The 18,300-nt window shown below is 41.0% G+C and overlaps 1 protein-coding gene across 1 annotated transcript in view; it reads left to right on the forward strand.

Annotated features, from left to right (window-relative positions):
• Positions 1-18,300, forward strand: part of MAPK1 (mitogen-activated protein kinase 1) — a 103,090-nt gene that overhangs the window by 66,066 nt on the left and 18,724 nt on the right. Inside the window, exons 4-6 of the mRNA XM_040619536.1 lie at positions 9,919-10,035; positions 16,597-16,711; positions 16,995-17,126. Coding sequence (XP_040475470.1) covers positions 9,919-10,035; positions 16,597-16,711; positions 16,995-17,126 — 364 coding nt within the window. The remainder of the gene's footprint in view (positions 1-9,918; positions 10,036-16,596; positions 16,712-16,994; positions 17,127-18,300) is intronic.

Below are 18,300 nucleotides of genomic sequence, written 5' to 3' on the forward strand. Positions count from 1 at the left end.
ATGTATTAGATATGAAGGGATGTGGATTCAGTCTGATAAAAATGCATGTGAATCCAAGAAGACCTAGATAAATGGAAAGATATCCAATGTCTGTGGATTGCAAGACTTAATACTGTTTAGAAGGCAGAGCTCCCCTAAATTGATCTCCAGAGTCAGTGTGTTCCCTGACAAAGCTCTAGGTGGCTTTTTTGCAGATATGGACAGGTTGGTCCTGAAATGAATAGAGGACCCAAAATAGCCAAAATCATCTTATGAAAAAACAAAATTGGAGGGCTTATTACACTTCTTGATTTCAAAACTTACTACAAACTATAGTAATCAAGACACTGATATTGGCATAAGAGTGGGGCATATAGATCAATGAAATAAAATTGGGAGTTAATAAATAAACCTGTATGTTTATGGTAACTGATTTTTGGTTGAGAGTGCCAAGATCATTCTTTTCAACAAATGATTGAAGTGCTGGGACAGCTCGATATATGCTCATACCATGTACAAAAATTAACACAAAACAGATCAAAGACCTAAAAAAAAAAATTTTTTTTTTTTAAGATTTTAATTTGAGGGGTGCCTGGGTGGTTCAGTCGGTTAAGCATCTGTCTTCAGCTCAGGTCATGATCCCAGGTCCTGGAATAGAGCCCGCCATGATCAGGCTCCCTGCTCAATGGGGAGCCTGCTTCTCCCTCTCCGTCTGCCACTCCCCTTGTTTGTGCTCTCTTGTGCTTGCTTTCTCTCTCTCTGTAAAATATATAAATAAAAGCTTTTTTAAAAAAAGATTTTAATTTGAGAGAGCCAGCATTCACGAGCCAGGGGAGGGGCAGACTTCCTGCTNNGTGTGGAGCCAGTAGCAGCCAATCCCAGGACGCTGCTGCTTAACCCACTGAGCCACCCAGGTGCCCCTAAAGACCTAAATCTAAGAGCTAAACTAGAATAGGCTTCGAGAACATCGGAGTGAGTCTTTGCAGTCTTGCGTTAGGCAGATCTTGTTAGACGTGACACCAAAAAAAGCACAAGCAACAAAAGGGGAAAAAAAATTGGATTTTATCTAGATTAGGAAACTGTGTTACAGAGTAAACCATCAAGAAAGTGAAAGATAATCCACAGAATGAGAGAAAATATTTGTAAATCATGTATCTGATAAGAGACTTTTATATCTAGAATATTTGAAAAACTCTTGTAACTCAACAATAAACGATAAATAGCCCAGTTTAATATTCGGCAAAGGATCTGAATGGACATTTTTCTAAAGAAGTTATGCAAATAGGCAACAAGTACATGGAAAGATGCTTGGTATTGTAAATCAGTAGGGAAATGCAAGTCAAAACCATAATGAGATACCAATTTATACATACTAGGGTGGCTATAATCAAAAAGTCAGATGATAAATGTTGGTGAGGAGGATTTCACTCCTAGGTGTATACCTAAGTAAAATGAAAATGTGTCCACACAAAAACTAGCATACAAATAATCTAAAGTAGCATAATAGTCCAAAAATGGAAACAGCTTGAATGTCCTTTGATGATGAATAAATAAAATGTGGTAGATCCATACAATGAAATAAAAAGGAATGGAATACTGATAGATGCTACAATGTGGATGAACCTTAGAAAATTATTATAAGTGAAAGAAGCCAGTCATAAAAGACTACGTAATGTGTGCTCTACTTACATGAAATGTCCAGAATAGATAAATCGGTAGCACAGAAAGTGGATAAAATAAAATAAACTCCTAGGCAGGTGGGATTGGGGAGGAATGGGGAGACTGCTAATGAATATACGAACTCTTCCTGTGGTTACAGAAATACTCTAAAATTAGATGGTGGTAACAGTTGTGTACCCTGTGAGTACAGTACCAAAAACCATTGAACTGTATACCTTAAGTGGGTGAATTATATGGTATGTGAATTATATCTCAAAGCTATGTAAAAAGTGCATTTAAATGTATAGCAGTAATCATTTCTTGGACTTCAGTTTAACAGACATTCCTGTGAGAAGCCCTTAAAGAATACCTGGCAAGGGAGAGGGAGGAGTGTCTGCTCCTGCAGTCTGAAAACTGATAGGTCAGAATTCTGATAAACGATAGATGATTATTATAATAATATCTGCTGTAACTGAGGTACTGAAAAGAAAAGTGTACAGATGCAAAGGAGAGAGGTGGGTTAGTTCTGGCTGGGGCTTTGAGAGGCATCAGGAAGCAGGTGGTGTCCATGCTGGTCCTCTAAAGATGGGCAGGCTTTCAGTAAGGGAGTGGCTGTGTTAGGCAAAGAGTATCATAGTAGGCAAAAGGAACAGCAGAAAGGAAAGTAAGAAGTTAAGGGATTAGTGCGTAAAACACTGAGGCCTGTTTTGTGTGGCTGCAGCTTTGGATGAGTAATAGGAAGTCATTAATGCTAAGCTGGAGCTGTTGGTTGGAAGTAGATCCCGGAGAACCTTCTGGAACTATCTAAAAAAAAGGCAGTGGGTTCTGTTACCAGTTGGTCGGTCGGTCAGCTTATTCACTATCATTGAGTGTTTAAAACAGGATGACTAACATTCTTTGAGATGTGAAACAGGGTAGCTTCCTACATTAGATACAGTTGGGTTGGACTCTGTCATCTCTTGGGATCCTACAAAGTTAGATTTATGTCTTACATGGGGTGTAACCAGATCCCTTCCCATGGATCTGCAACTAAAAGCCAGGTGGGCACAAAAGGAATGAAGCTGCTTGTAGGAATGGCCACACTTTGTTGGCTCTTAGTGATTTTCTTGAAAAATGACAATATTTTTATGTCTCCTAGTTCTTTTCTTTTTTCTTTCTATTTCTTACCACAACTCTGTTATGACAGATTGCTTTTGTTTTTGGAGAGACATTCTCAATCAGTATTTTCAGTATGGGAAAAGTTGACTCTTAACTTTTGTTTGAAAATGCTCATCCTTAAGAAGAAAACAAACAGAACCAGATTACTTTGTTGTCTGTTCTCTATTTGTGGGCTTGTCTTTACCTAGGGCCATTTTATTCATACTCACCAAAATTTACACCCACATTGATAGATCTGTGTTGTTGGCCATCTGCACAATCCAAGTATTGTTTTCAAAACCCAGCATAACACAGAGACTCAGAAACACAATAGGATAATTTAGATATTTACAGCAGTATAATTCACCCACATTTTGAAGTGTAGATATGGGGTGTGGCTTCATTCACGTGAGCATGAATATTCAGGAGAGAATCTCATTGTAAAGATGAGTATGGTATATCATCCCTGATTTGTCATGGTGAGCATTTCCCAAAGGTAGGTCTTGGTACGGTGGCAGTTTAGGTGCATCTGTGAGGGTTGAGAGAGCAGCAGTGGGGAAAAGGGTCTTTTCTGCTTGCGCTCTGAAATCACTGTATATCCATCACATCCTCAGTACCTTGGGGTGACCATGATGCCTGTACCAAGGAAGTCTGTAACCTGTGATCTTACCTCTTATTATTTAGGGTTTTTTCAAGTTTCAAGTTCACGTGAAGTCATGTCATTTCTTCCTTTTTCCATTGGCTTCTCTTACTAAAGTATTTCTTACTCTTGAGCCCTGGGGTATCAGTTGTTATTAATGTCTTTTAGACTGTTAACTTTTGACTTTCATTCTAGTCAAGGTCAACAGCAGTTAAGATTTCTTTCTCACTTCCATAAACATGCTTTGCACTTGTTTTCTGAAGTCCTGAGACAAGTAGATGTTGACCTCTTAGAACCTTTCTGAGAGCCTCTCTTGTAGACTCCCATTTTATTGCTCAGGGCCACAGAAACACAAGGGTTAGAGATCCTATTTGGAGATTCTGCTAGCATATTTCTAGTGGAACTACCAGGGGAATGAGGTCTCTAGCAGTCTGTGTCCTTGATGTTTGCTAGACAGAGCCCACAGAAATCCCAACTGGAGTCCCAGGGTGCTAGGATCACAGAGTTTTTTGTTCTGGTTATGCCTGGGAGGGAGGACTCTGGAAGATAGGAAGTGAAATCTGTCTTTGGGGTTTCCTTTGTTTAATAAAATTCTGAGTTTACATAGCCTAAAAAGCAGCCAGGTAGGAGTGCTGGAGGTCCTTTTATGTTTCTTGTACCATATGCTACTTGACCATACCTTCCTTTGTATGGAATTATAATGAATATACTTTCTTATTTTGTAGCCTTCATAGTTTTTAGTCATTACCATATAAATTTGGCTAGCCTTCAGTGTTGTGGTATTATTATTTTTGTCTTTTTTAAATCATATGAGCTTTTCATTGATAACCGTGAATAGGGTTGTGAAATCTTTTAGAGGTCTAAACCCCACATCTCCCTCTTTTTTTAAATTGTAACCAGTAACTTTTGAGAACCTTCTGGTTCTATGTCCTGTACTAGGCATGAGGGATACAAATAATAAAACAAGGTCACCCTTAGACCAACTCGCTGTTCTGAAAATCGGTCACTGAAGGAAAGGGATGTCTTTCCAGTAGGATTTGTGCATCAGTATAAACAGCTCCAGTTGATGAACAATGGCTCTTCAAAAAGAATGCCAGCTAGTTCATGCAGAACAAATAATAAAACTAGAAAAATCACCATTTTGCAACTTCCAGTGAAATAATTGGTTTGTACAGTATAATCCATGGATCCTCTGCTCACTTTGCTCAGACTCTCAGACTCTAGGTGGGCTGCTGCTGCCTCCCCACATGAATTCCCTCTTCACCTCACACCTAGACTACGCCCTGATCTGGAGCCCTCTTACCTCACACTCCAGTGAGCCGCTACGGTTCTCCTAACCCCACGGAGATCCTTATGTCATATGAACCCCCCTTAAGGGCTTTTGGACCGGATTTCCTGCAGGGAGAGGATGAGGAAGAGCAACTGCACATTTAGTTTTAATCTTAAGGAAATAGCTGTATTGCAGCATTCAGCATGATAGGTTATGTTGTCCTTCCTAGTGAAGGAATACTAGGAATTCCAGTTTTTAATTTTTTCCTTCTTCCTCAATATTGCCACTTTGAATGGTGTAATTTTACTAACATTGTTTAACATAAGATTTTAACCCTGGTAACTCTGTACCCTGATTTTTATTTTTTAAAAGATTATCAGCAATTCAGATATTGTGAAAAATGATCACCGTTAGGGTCTGTGCCAATTAATCCACCCCAGTTGTTGTGCTTCCTATAAACATGTAAAATAAGTTAAGTTATTGACCAAACGTCAGGTGTCCACCATGTATATGACAATTAGGAATAACAAGTCAGTCAAATGTTGCCTTTTTGGGGGAACTTGTTTCTCTTTTAGCTGGGAAGATGGGCATATGCACAGTTAACTATCATGGATTGTGGGATGTACTTTAATATGTGTCTAACAAAGTATTAGAGGAGTTTAGAAAACTGAGCAATCAGTTCTTGGGTGGGGGTGTTGTTGATTTCTGGGAAACTTCTCAGAAGGGGTGCCTTTCAAGTTGGGTTTAGGGTAAGGGAATGGCATGGATAGGGTGCTCAATGGAAAGGTTGTTGCATAGTTAGGTCATAAAAACAGGTGTAGGGCGCCTGGGTGGCTCAGCCATTAAGCATCTGCCTTCAGCTCAGGTCATGATCTAAGCGTTCGGGGATCGAGCCCCGCATCGGGCTCCCTGCTCGGCGGGAAGCCTGCTTCTCCCCCTCCCACTTCCCCTGCTTGTGTTCCCTCTCTCGCTGCCTGTCTGTCAAACAAACAAACAAACAAACAAACAAATAAATAAATAAAATCTTTATTTAAAAAAGCGGGTGTAGTGTGGAGTCAATAGGAGCAGATGTGGTCATAGAAGATGGTGGGGGAGAGGAGATCGGGAAGGTAGTTCGGTGGCAGCATGTGAATGGTCTTGAAGGTTACACTTAAATAATTTGGGTTTCGGGGTGCCTGGGTGGCTCAGTTGGTTAAGCGTCTGCCTTTGGCTCATGTCATGATCCCAGGGTCCTGGGATCGAGCCCTGTATCGGGGAGCCTGCTTCTCCCTCTCCTTCTGCCCCTCCCCTACCCGTGTGCTCTCTCTCTCTCTCAAACAAGTAAATAAAAATCTTTAAAAAAAAAAAAAAAGAAGAAGAATTTGGGTTTCATTCAGTAGGCAGAGGGGATTGGTTCAAGATTTTTGAGCCAGAAGGGTGACTTATATTTTAGAAACAACATTTAGGCAGGAATTTAGAGGATGAATTAGCTTGCGGGTGGGTAGCCAATCTGGACTTCCTTATTCCAGACAAACTAAACTGAATCTCAAGGCCATGGCAGTTGAGATGTGGAAGCAGTCAATTCAAGAGCCGTTTTAGGAGGTTTCTGGTCTAGTTGCCACCTCTGCCCCTCACATTTGCCCAGCTAGATTCTTTAGGGCATTTCTCTGGCTTTCCCCAGGTCTTTCCGTGGTTGACATCTTTTCAGTGGTTCAGTATCACTTCAGTGGGGCCTGCTCAGAGAGTGCCTGTCCTACCACAAGCACTATGTCCACTACCACTGTAGTAGCTGTTTCTTGTTCTGTAACAAATCGCCTGAAAATGTAGTAATCTGAAACAACAATAATCATGTGTTAGCTCATAGCTTCTGAGAATCAGGAATTTAGTCAAGGGGTAGCAGTGATGGCTGGTTTCTGCTCTCACGTCTGGATCTCAGCTAGAAAATGCGAAGGTAGGGGCTGGAATCCTGTCATGGACCTGGCAGTTGATACTGGCTGTCACCTGGAACACCCACATGTAGCCCACGTGTCCTGGGTTTCCTCTTGAGATGGGCAGAGGGTTCCAGGTAGCCCAGCAGACAGAGAGCCAGGTGCAAGTCATGTTGTATTTTATGAATAGCCTCTAAAGTCACATAGTATCACTTCTGCTATGTTCTCTTGGTTCAAGCTGTTATAAAGGTTTGCCCAAATTCAAGAGGAGGGAAGATAGAGCCTACCCTCTTGGTACAAGTTCAGAGACCATATAAGAAGAGCATGGAGGATGGGATTATAATGGTGCGTCCCTTTTTATTTTATTTATTTATTTTTTTAAAGATTTTATTTATTTATTTGACAGAGATAGAGACACCCAGCGAGAGAGGGAACACAAGCAGGGGGAGTGGGAGAGGAAGAAGCAGGCTCATAGCGGAGGAGCCTGATGTGGGGCTCGATCCCAGAACGCCCGGATCACGCCCTGAGCCGAAGGCAGACGCCTAACGACTGCACCACCCAAGCGCCCCTGTGTGTCCCTTTTTAGAAAATAAATCTGCCATGACTGTTTAAAGTTATTCTACTTATCCCCTGTCTTTGTAGATATTTAGGAATCTAATCAAGCCCTCTAAAACACAGCCTCCATTTCTTTGCCCACACTAATGAGGAGCGTGGAAACATCAGCTTCAATACATGGCCTCCCTCATACGTGAATTTCTTATATTCTGGCTTTCTAAACCTATCTGGAACTTATTTTTTTATTCAACTAGCCGATAAAAAGCTGTGTATCAAGTCTGGACCCATCCAGTCTGTGTGATACTAGGCATGGGGGCGATGAAGAATCTGTGGCCATGGTGTGGGCTTTGTGCTGGTTTTGCTCTGCTGACAAGATGCAGTATTTCTTCTCTGTACAATTCAAAATGTGGCTTTTAGGTGTCCATTTATACAACTGAAGGCAGACTGAATGGTGAGCTTTGGTTGACTTTGAATCAGATGAAGTGAAAAAATGAGAAACTATGGGTCACAGATATATTGAAGAGTTCAAGCCACAGAATTAAAATGGATTGGTGGTAGGGCAACGTGGCAGGTGATGGCTCGGAATGGTTTAGAGGAATCGCCTCCAGATATAAGAAGAAATCGTCAGTAGTTGCTTCTCTGAGTTGGAAATCATGCCAAAGAGGACCATGTTGCTAGTGAGCCTCCTGGACATGATTACTAGGAGGCCTTCCTGCAGGCGGTGTTACTGAAATTGGTAGAAAAGGCTTGGAAGAAACAAACAGGGTGCCAGGTACATTGAAAGCCTCAGGATCAGCCAGGCCAAAGTTAGAACGTACTGTGATCCTGCATAAAAGCTTATGGCCATACATCAACCAGGTCCTCTGACAGGCCCGTAACTATTGGGAGTGTAATGGCTTTGGCAAGCAAACCAGCTTTGAAAGGTGATGGTCGTGCTTATGGTGGAAGTTAACGTAGACCAAAGTTATGAGAGTACAGTGGCCAGAGTTAGCGTCAGAGCTATGGAGCAGGACCCAGGATTTCCTCACCAGGCGACTCAATACACATAGAAAATGGCCTCTGGTAGAGTAACTGCCAAAGCAGATGTGACATTTGCTTCTTTTGAAGATGCAGTAGGTTGATGTGAATTGTGCAGCCACAGATACGTAACTCCTTCTGAATGGTATAGTTGAAATCTGTTGCAGGACCTGTGGGATTAGAGGCACTGTATGGTGATGCCGGTGTCCGAGGCTAGAGGAAGACATTTATGAGGTGGATGGGAGCTTTCTGAAGTTGAGTTGAGACACCCAGTTCTGGGATATTTAAGCAAAGATTGATGTCCATTTAAGTCCTGTGAATATCTCTTCAGCATGTCCTTTCCTCCTTGTCTCCATTTTTATGGCCTGAGCTCAGGCTCTTAGCATTTCTTAACTGAATTAAAGCAGTAAGGCTACAAAACAGTCTGTTTTCCAGGCTGCCTTGTCCTATACTCTGGCCTGGCTTTATGAACATGTCTCTCCCTTCCTCAGGTTAGTTCCCCAATGCAAAGGAATTAAAATATCCTCCAATTGTATGAGTCTAAGTACAGTTGACCCTTGAACAACAGAGGGATATGGGACACCAACACCTGCCCCCTCCCACACACACAATCAAAAATCTGCATATAACTTTGACTCCCCCCAAGTTTAATAGCCTTCTATTGACCAGGAGCTTTAACCAAGAACATCAAATCAATTAACATATTTTGTATGTCATATATATTATACACTGTATTCCTGCAATAATACCTAACTTAATTTTTTGGTGTTTCTAGGCTACATAGTTCATCTGCGAGTTTTTTCAGATTGTTGCAAATCTCAAAAAAATTTTTCCAATATATTTATTGAAAAAAAATCCATGTATTAGCAGATTTGCATAGTTTTAAACCCATGTTCTTCAAGAGTCAACTGTATATTATAGTTAAATTTTATATGTGTTGGAGTCTGGAGTAGCACCTAAGTATTGGAGCTGGATATTTACCTAAAAAAAAAGTAAATATCATTTTCTGGGCGCCTGAGTGGCTCAGTCAGTTGATTGCCTGCCTTCAGCTTGGGTCATGATCCCAGAGTCCTGGGATCGAGCCCTGCATTGGGCTCTCTGCTCAGCGGAGAGCCTGCTTTTCCCTCTTCCTCTGCTATTCTCCCTCCTTGTGTGTGTTCTCTCTCTCTTTTAAATAAATAAAATTTTCAAAAAAATTCATCTTCAGTATATGAAACCTCTTGTAAGGCTTTGGGAGTGGATTTGACTACATGGGAGAGAAGGAAGTAGGAAGAATCTTTGGAGGTACCTGCATTTGTGGAACAGATGGAAGAATGGCAGGAAGTAAAGTCTGAGAAACAAGGCAAGTGCAGCTGATCTAGCAATGTTGATCCTCAGAGGGCCAGCAGGAGTAGCCCGAGAAAGGACCCTGGGCAGTTTCTGGTGACTTTATTTTTACCCAGTACAGTTTTTGTCAAGTGACCTAAGCAAGATTTCTGTGGGATAAGCAGATAATGAAAGATGAGGATGCCTTTTAACAGACTCCTCCAGCCTGTTCCTCATCTCCAGCGTGTTGGATGGTCATCACTGCCTTAGAGGTTGTTGTGAGGATTATATAAAAATGAGTACATAGAATTTCCAGCGAAGTTTTGCCACGTAGTAATGGCAGCAACTGCTTATCATCATCATTATTGCTATTATCTTTTTTATTTTTATGATGTTTTGATATTAATTTCATTAGAGTCTCTAAATTGTGCCATTTTTTTCTCTCTTAGATCTGTGACTTTGGCTTGGCCCGTGTTGCAGATCCGGACCATGATCACACAGGGTTCCTGACGGAGTATGTAGCCACACGTTGGTACAGAGCTCCGGAAATTATGTTGAATTCCAAGGTAAGGGTCAGGAGTTTGCATAGAAAGAAAACCAAGAAATGAAAGAACTTTGGATGTGTGTTGTAGTAAGCCTGTGTTCACCTAGGTTGAGGCTTGACCTGTCTGGCCAGAACCAAGCTGCTGTCTTCATCTCCAGTTTCAGCATCGACCTGCTGGGCCCCGGGTTTTGGCTTCTCTACCTCCGCTGGAGTAGTGGTGTGTTGTAGAGCTGGGGCATGCCTGTCTCGTCGCTGTTACAATAAATGGTCCGTGTTCTAGCCCGTGGTCAGCTTTCCTGAAGTCCTGCCTGTGGCAGCTTTGACTCCTGCTGCTGCTACTGCTGAGTGCAGACTGGGTTTGTTGGAGGGTATCCCGTAGTGCGCATTTTTTCTGAAGGTGGACCAGGCTGTTGTATAAAGGTCGGATTTATCTGATAATGAAGACTGTCTCTCCAGCAAAATTACACTATAGTTTGAAGAAAATGTAGGTATGGAAAAAATAGGAACTGCTATGGATTCTTTCAAAATTATATCGTGGTCCTGCTTCCAGATGCACCTCTGCATCTCAGAGCGGCTGTGGAGAATGCATACAGGTGGAAGGCGAACATTTCTAACAATATGTGTCTTGGTTATAAGAAATGTTGAATAAACTTTCAAAAGCAAGGAAAATTGAAGTATGACATCTTTGTTAGGTTTATGAGTCAGGTGGCAGTCATTGAGGGCTGCTGTAGAGATTGAGATTCAGTATTTTTCATATATCATTTGCAAATAGTATATGAATGAAGTGTCAGATTTGAGAAAGTAAGTGGACCCAGCATACTTCTGTATCTAATATATCAGAATTAGGAGATTTTGAACTTAATTCCATCTCTTGGTTTGCAAACTACCCCCAGTACAGGGTGGGCAAGGAGAAACTGAAGAGGCAGACCACTCCAGATTGGTAGTGGCAGTCTTAATACGTAAGGGGACTTATTACAAGGCTTGTCTTGGGCAGCCACAAGGTAAGTAAATCTCGGCACTCATCTTCCAGACCTTAAAAGTTTATATAGAAGCCTTAACTGGGCTTAGTCACGTATACTGCCCAGATGGTCTCAAAAACACCTATTCTTTCAAGGCTACATCCTTGAAAATGGCTCCTGCTGTGGGAACGGTGGGCAGAGCACATATTCCGAGGATAGAGGAGGGGGCGAGGAGCTTCCTGTTGCCCGGGTCCAGCTCAAGGATCAGCTGGCAGTCCTGTTGTCTTGATGAACTTCTTCAACACCATCTACTGTTAATGTGATGTTAAGATACATGAAGAAAAGCCATGAAGTAGACATTGGGCCTTGTGTCTCAGATCTAGGAAAAAGAAATCGACCCAAGAAGCTTTAAGGGAATTAGTTGGCCCATGGGCTTCACTCTCTTCCTCCATCCTTTATAAATAGCAAGGCTTGAGATGAACACTTAAGTTGCTTTGTGAGGAAATGGAATTTGTTTAAAGCAGTTAGTTATTCTTGATATACGTTTGTTCAGTTTAGTTATAAAAGTCAAATTCCTTTAAAATAAATTCCTTTATAAAGAAGGATGTAGTGTAACAGATGTTTCAAAAAAGAAAATGCCATGTTGATTCTCATAAGTCTGTATTACACATAATCCCAAGTAGCAGGTTCTTTCTTTGGACTGGCCATGTGACAGCCTTTCCAAACCAGAAGCATTTGCGTGCGTGCGTGCGTGTGTGTGCGCGCGCGCGTGTGCGCATGGTGCCTTCCGGTTGTAAAGGAGAGCTGACCGTGTGCTTTTTATCCTGGTGCCTTCATGGCCCTGCAGCCTCCATCCCAACTTGAGATGACTCCACTGTCTTCACCCTCTGGGGGGAAATAACCAAAAAGGATGGCCTCTGTGTTCTATAAGTTGCCCAGCACTTTCTGCTTGTAGAGTTAACTAATAAATCTGAATGTGAATTCTTTTTTATTTACAGCACCTCTAGCCTGAGAATGTTACTTCTAGCACCATAATTCATTTTTTTCTTTTTATTAATTTAGAACATTTTCAAACCCATAGAAGAATTGCGAGTACAGTGAACACCCGTACACCCCTTACCTGGGTTTACCAGCTGTTAACATCTTACTGCTCCTTCCCTGGCTGTCTCTGCCTTCCTTGATGCCTTCTTCTCACTTCCCTTTGGTCAAACCTTCTTACACTTCACCGATACAAACTAAGACTTTACTCCTAGACCCTTTGGGCCATATTAATACTCATTAAAGGCAGAGGGGTGTTCTTTCCCCACAGCCATAGTACCCTTAGCACACTGAGACAATCAGCATTCATTTAGTGACATCCCAGTTATCCCAAAAGTTCTTTGCAGCTGTTTGTTTTATTTTCAGTCTATGATTTCATTCACGTTTCATGCATTGTGCTCACTCTAGAACAGTCCTCCCACCCTTCCTGTCTTCTTCATGACATTGAATACTTTGCAGAGTACAGATTGGTTCCTTATGATTAGGTTTAGGTCACACTCTTCTGGCAGGAACCCCATGGATTCTTGGAACTTGCGTATATGGAGCTCCTGTTTACCAGCAGTCTTACCCTGGTAGTTTACTCCTTGATGACCCCTTGTCTCTATCATTATATTGGGGATTGCAAAATGGTGATTTTCCAAATGTATTATTTCTACATTAATTCACTGCCATCCTTCTATGAAGAGCTTTCCATTTTTTCTTTCTCTTCCTGTCTCCCACCTTTTTTTTTTTTAAGATTTAGTCATTTTAGAGAGAATGTGTGCTCAAGCAGGGGGGCAGGCAGAGGGAGAGGGAGAGAGGAAGCCGACTCCCCGCTGAGTGGGGAGCCCAGTGCAGGGCTTGATCTCACGACGCTGAGATCCCAACCTGAACTGAAACCAGGAATTGGACACTGAACTGACTGTGCCACCTAGGCGCCCCTCCCACCTTTGTTTTTATTTATTTATTTATTTATTTATTTATTTATTTATTTATTTATTTTAAGATTTTATTTATTTATTTGACAGAGAGACAGCAAGCAAAGGAGGGAACACAAGCAGGGGGAGTGGGAGAGGAAGAAGCAGGCTCCCAGCGGAGGATCCTGATGTGGGGCTCGATCCCAGGACTCCGGGATCACGCCCTGAGCCGAAGGCAGACACTTAACGACTGAGCCCCAAGGGAGAAGCAGGCTTCCTGCCAAACAGGGAGCCCGATGCAGGGCTTGATCCCGGGTCCCTGGGATCATGACCTGAGCCAAAGGCAGACGCTTAACAGCTGAGCCAGCCAGGCGCCCCTTGTTTTTAAAACGTTATTATGGACTCATGAAATACGTGCTGTCCGTTATCATCTTTTTATTTTTATCCTCATTGTCCCCCTTTTGGCTAGTGTGCTGTGTGTATATTTGTAACTTTTTTTTCATAGAATTTTCAGCTTGCGAGAAAAGTATAAGGCAGTGGTTCTCAAATATTTGAGTCCCAGGATTCCTTCACTCTTTTAAAAAAAGTATCAAAGACTAGGGTTTCCTGGGTGGCTCAGTTGGGTAAGCGTCTGACTCTTGGTTTCGGCTCAGGTCATGATCCTCAGGGTCATGGGATCAAGCCCTGTATCAGCCTCAGCGTGGAGTCTGCTTGGGACTCTATCTCTGTCCCTTTCCTTCTGCACCTCCTCCCCACTCGCTCACAGGCTGTCTAAGATAAATAAATCTTTAAAAAAAAAGCATCAAAGATGCTAAGCAAGATTTGTTTACGTGGGTTATATCCATCAGTATTTACTGTATGGAAATTAACACTGAAATTTTTAAGAAATATTAATATCTAAATAACAGTAATAAAGCTGCTGCTTGTCAACATCAGTATTTTTCATTAAAAAAGTATGTTTACTTTCCACAGCAAAAGCATTTTAGTTAGAAGAGTGACATTGTTTACTTTTTCAAATTTTGTGTGGCCTAATAAACTATTGCTGGACTCTTGCCTAGTTCTGCACTCAGTCTGTCCAGTAGGTTGTTTGGGTTTAAGTCCGTGAAGAAGAGTCTTCACACAGATACGTAATTGGGAAAGGGAGTATGTTAGTAGTCTTTTCAGCTACTTGTGACTATTCCTTTTTGATATTATAAGTGAAACTGAACAAAGTGGAAGTTTCATTGTGGAATCTGAAACCATGCCATTGAAGTTTTTGTGCAGTCTTATTAAAACCCATTGATCTACTTACACTCACTGATGCATGGTTTTGTAGTATTTAGCATTTGGAAAATACTGGTTCACTGAGGTACACAGATCTTTCAGATACTGTCATATTTCATGTACAGTATCGTCGCATGTTGTGTATCCTCTGGGAAAATCTCTCGTGTACTTGTGAGAGGGTGAGTGAAAAGGAGAGCACCTTGGTAGTACAAAAGTAGTGTCACCTCTCAGATCCTTAAAGGGGAGCCACTGGGGCTCTGGACCACCTGGGAGAACTGCTGGCTAGAGCTTCTGTATACCCTTCACTTCAGATTCAGACTCACCAGTTCTTTGTCCTTTGTCCTGTTTCTTGTATCATTCTCTCTATATAATGTGTAGATTTCTTCCCCTCTGAATCATCTGAGAGTAAATCGTAGATGTGCCCCTTTACCCCTAAGCATTTCAGTGTGTATTTCCTTAGAACAGTGTTTCTTATGTTCCTGAGGACAGTTGGCAGTGTTTGGAGACATTTTCGGTTGTCACAACTGGGAGAGGAATGCTACCTACTGGCATCAAGTAGTTAGAGGTCAGAGATGTTAAACATCCTTCAGTGCACAGGGTGGCCTCACAGCAAAGGCTTATCCAGCCCAAAATGTCAGCAGTTCCAGGGTTGAGAAACCCTGCCATGGAAGAAGGATGTTCCCTAATATGACCATAAGGTAGTGATCGAAAGTGAAAAATTTAAAAAAAAAAAAAAAAAGTGGGAAATTTAACACTGATCCAATATCTAATGCATCATTTATATTCAAATTTTGGATATTGTCCCAATAATCCTTATAGCTTTTCTCTCCCTACTTCAGGCTCACATGTTGTGTAGTTTCTGTAGTCATTTTCAATCTGAAATAATTCCTTGGCCTTTCTTGACCTTGATCCTTTTGAAGGGTACCAGTGGATGTTTTGTAGAATGCACCTCAATTTTGTGTCATGTACTCTGGGCATGAGTACCACAGAAACAATGTTTTATTCTCAGTGTATTGTATCTCAATATGGACATAGATGATTTAGTCCGTATTTGTGAAATTCATGTTGCTATTTTGGTTAAATGGTGTCCTCTGGTTCTCCACCATGTAATGGTGACAATTATGGTTAATTATGGTAATAATTATTATTAGGTGAGTAGGAATTTGTGAGGAAATACTTTAAGATTGTGTAAGTTATCTTCTTCATCATACTTTCAACCACTACTTTTACTATCCATTGACGATTTTGTAGCTCTATCGTTCCTTCTTTTAGTTCTCTCCACTTACTAATTCATGCTTCTCTTATTCAGTGGCTTCAGTTCCATAGCTACCATTCTGTATTTGATGTTCAAATTGTCCCAGGTTTTCTAATGGGAGCCGCTTTGACATGTCCCCACTGGTGTTGAGCACTTCCTTCCTTTTTGGCACTAGACACTCCAGGCTTACGTCATAGTATGTTCCCTGTCCCAGACTTGGAGCAGCCATTTCTCCAGGGAGCCCTGGTTCCTTTTAGTTATTTTTTGTGTGTGTTTTAAATGTTCCTCTTTATTTGGTTTTGGCCCAAAGCAAAAGTTATTTTGGATTGCAAGAATTTGGGGGATAATTATTTTGAAATTCAACCCCAGTTTATCATAGCTGCATATCAGATCATTCTGTGTTTGATTTTCAAAAAAATTTTCACTAGGTTTCTCTAAACTTTAATATTTGGCTGAATTTTTTTTCTCTATTCATTTATCACTATACCTAGTATTTTTCATAAAATTCAACTTACAGTCCTTGGAAAGCTATCTTTTTTTTTACACTGTTGAATGATTTAGACAGATAATTATTCCAAGTCTTTTCACAGAATTCCTTTAAAAGAAAAATTATACCTGAAAATTGAATAGACAAGAAATACGGATTGGTAAAATATGATGGAGCCAGCACACACTCCCCCCACCCCCGCTAGAGATGAAGGGTGTTCAGCCTGCCTTCTTTGAAAATGATTTGCAAAACGGATAAAGATACTCTGGAAGTATAGCAGTGCCTCTTCTTTTGAGTTGGTTTCCAGGTTTTCAAAATGGATAAATGGGCCACAGATGTCCTAAAGCAAGGGATTTTAATGTTTTTTCCTTTTTCCAGCTTCAGCTTATAAGGATGCTTTCTTTCAAATCATTTGAGAAAAGGAATGAAGTATACTTTGAAAATTCTCATTTATTAATAAGTTAACTTTGAAGAGAGAAATAAAATCAAGTAATCTTGGTTGTCCAACAACTTTTATAAGAAGGCCAAATTATTATTTGTATCTGCATACTCTCTTATTTCTGAATTGTAGAGCCAGAGGAGAAGGTAAAATTCCTGTCAGCCATGTGCCTGTGCTGCCGGAGGATCTCACTGTGTCCTGTAACATTACATATCATTCTCAGTCTTTTCTCCCTTCCCACTACAGGGCTATACCAAGTCCATTGATATTTGGTCTGTAGGCTGCATTCTGGCAGAGATGCTGTCCAACAGGCCCATCTTCCCGGGGAAGCATTATCTCGACCAGCTGAACCACATTCTGGGTAAGGTTACTGAACATTTTAGGGGCTAGATTTACTCAGTTCACCTGGCCACAGTTTACTTAAGAGTTAGTTCATGAAAGTAAGAATAGTTCTGACGACTCTTTCCTATGAATTTGTAATCTTGCTTGATTACAAATATTAAGGATCCTTGTAAAAACTTTTAAGAAAGGTAAGCATGGGGAGATGGTGAGAAAACAATTATCAGGGCCCGTTGTGCCCCAACAGCCAAAAGGTCAGTGTACCTGGGTCTAGATAATTAACAGCTAATTATTTTTTCTGATAGGTATTCTTGGATCCCCATCACAGGAAGACCTGAACTGTATAATAAATTTAAAAGCTAGAAACTACTTGCTTTCTCTTCCACACAAAAATAAGGTGCCATGGAACAGGCTGTTCCCAAATGCTGACTCCAAAGGTAAGTATTATTTTATTGATTATTTTTCTTAGACTTAGCTTTTGTTTGTTTTCTTGGTTAAATCATTAGGTCACTAACCTGAAAAGTTCGTTTGTGGCAATTGGGTAATACCTTATTTAGTACTCACTCTGTTGCTTCCTTCCCTTTTACTTGAGAGCAGGGGCAGTACGGTACGGGAATCTGGGAATGATTGTGTAGTTTTCCACCTTTGCTTTTTATTTTTAATTTATTTTTATTTTATTATTTTTTAAGACATTTATTTACTTGAGAGAGAGAGAGCATGCGCACAAGTTGGGGGGAGGAGAGGAGGAGAGGGGCAAGCAGGCTCCACACTGAGCATGGAGCCTGACATGGGGCTGAATCCTACATAACTCTGAGATCATGACCTCCACCAAAATCAAGAGTTGGACACTTAATCAACTGAGCCACCCAGGTGTCCCTTATTTTATTCTTTTTTAAAGTATGCTCTACACCCAGCATGGGGCACGAACTTACGATCTCGAGATCAAGGGTCACGTGTGTAGACCATTGAGCCAGGCAGGCGCCCCTCTTTGCTCCTTTCCAAAAAAGTTTGTTTTTTTTAATTGTAGTTGACATACAATAATAAATTAGTTTCAGGTATATAGCATATTGATTCCATAATTATATACATTGTGAAATGCTCACCATGATAAGTGCATTACAGTATTATTGACTGTATTCCCTATGCTGGGCTTCTTGTCGCTGTCATGACTTATTTATTTTTAGAAATGGAAGTTTGTGCCTCTTAATCCTCATCACCCATTTTGCTCACCCCTCAACCCTCCTCCTCTTTGCTACTTTTTAGCTTGGCTTAAGTTCACATTTTTAGGATTCAGGAAGTTTGGGAGCCTGCAAAACAAATTACACTTTTTTTTTTATCTTGTCATTAAGAATTTTTCAAGTCAGGTTTTTTCGAAGAATAACTCAAGACTGGATTTTTTTAATTCATTATCTTGGAGATCTTTCCATATCCCTAGTTATAGAGAGTGCTACGTAGTATTCCCTTGTAGGGATGACTCATAGTGTCTTTAAACGGTCTCATATTGGACATCGAAGTTCACTTCAGTTGATCTGTTGCTGTGTAACAAACTACTCCACAGTCTGGGGCCTTGTAATGACCACCATGTATTTGTTCACGAGTCCATTGGCCTGG

The sequence above is a fragment of the Ursus maritimus genome, unplaced genomic scaffold (assembly GCF_017311325.1).
Source record: "Ursus maritimus isolate PB19 unplaced genomic scaffold, ASM1731132v1 scaffold_33, whole genome shotgun sequence".
NCBI classification, from domain to species: Eukaryota; Metazoa; Chordata; class Mammalia; order Carnivora; family Ursidae; genus Ursus; species Ursus maritimus.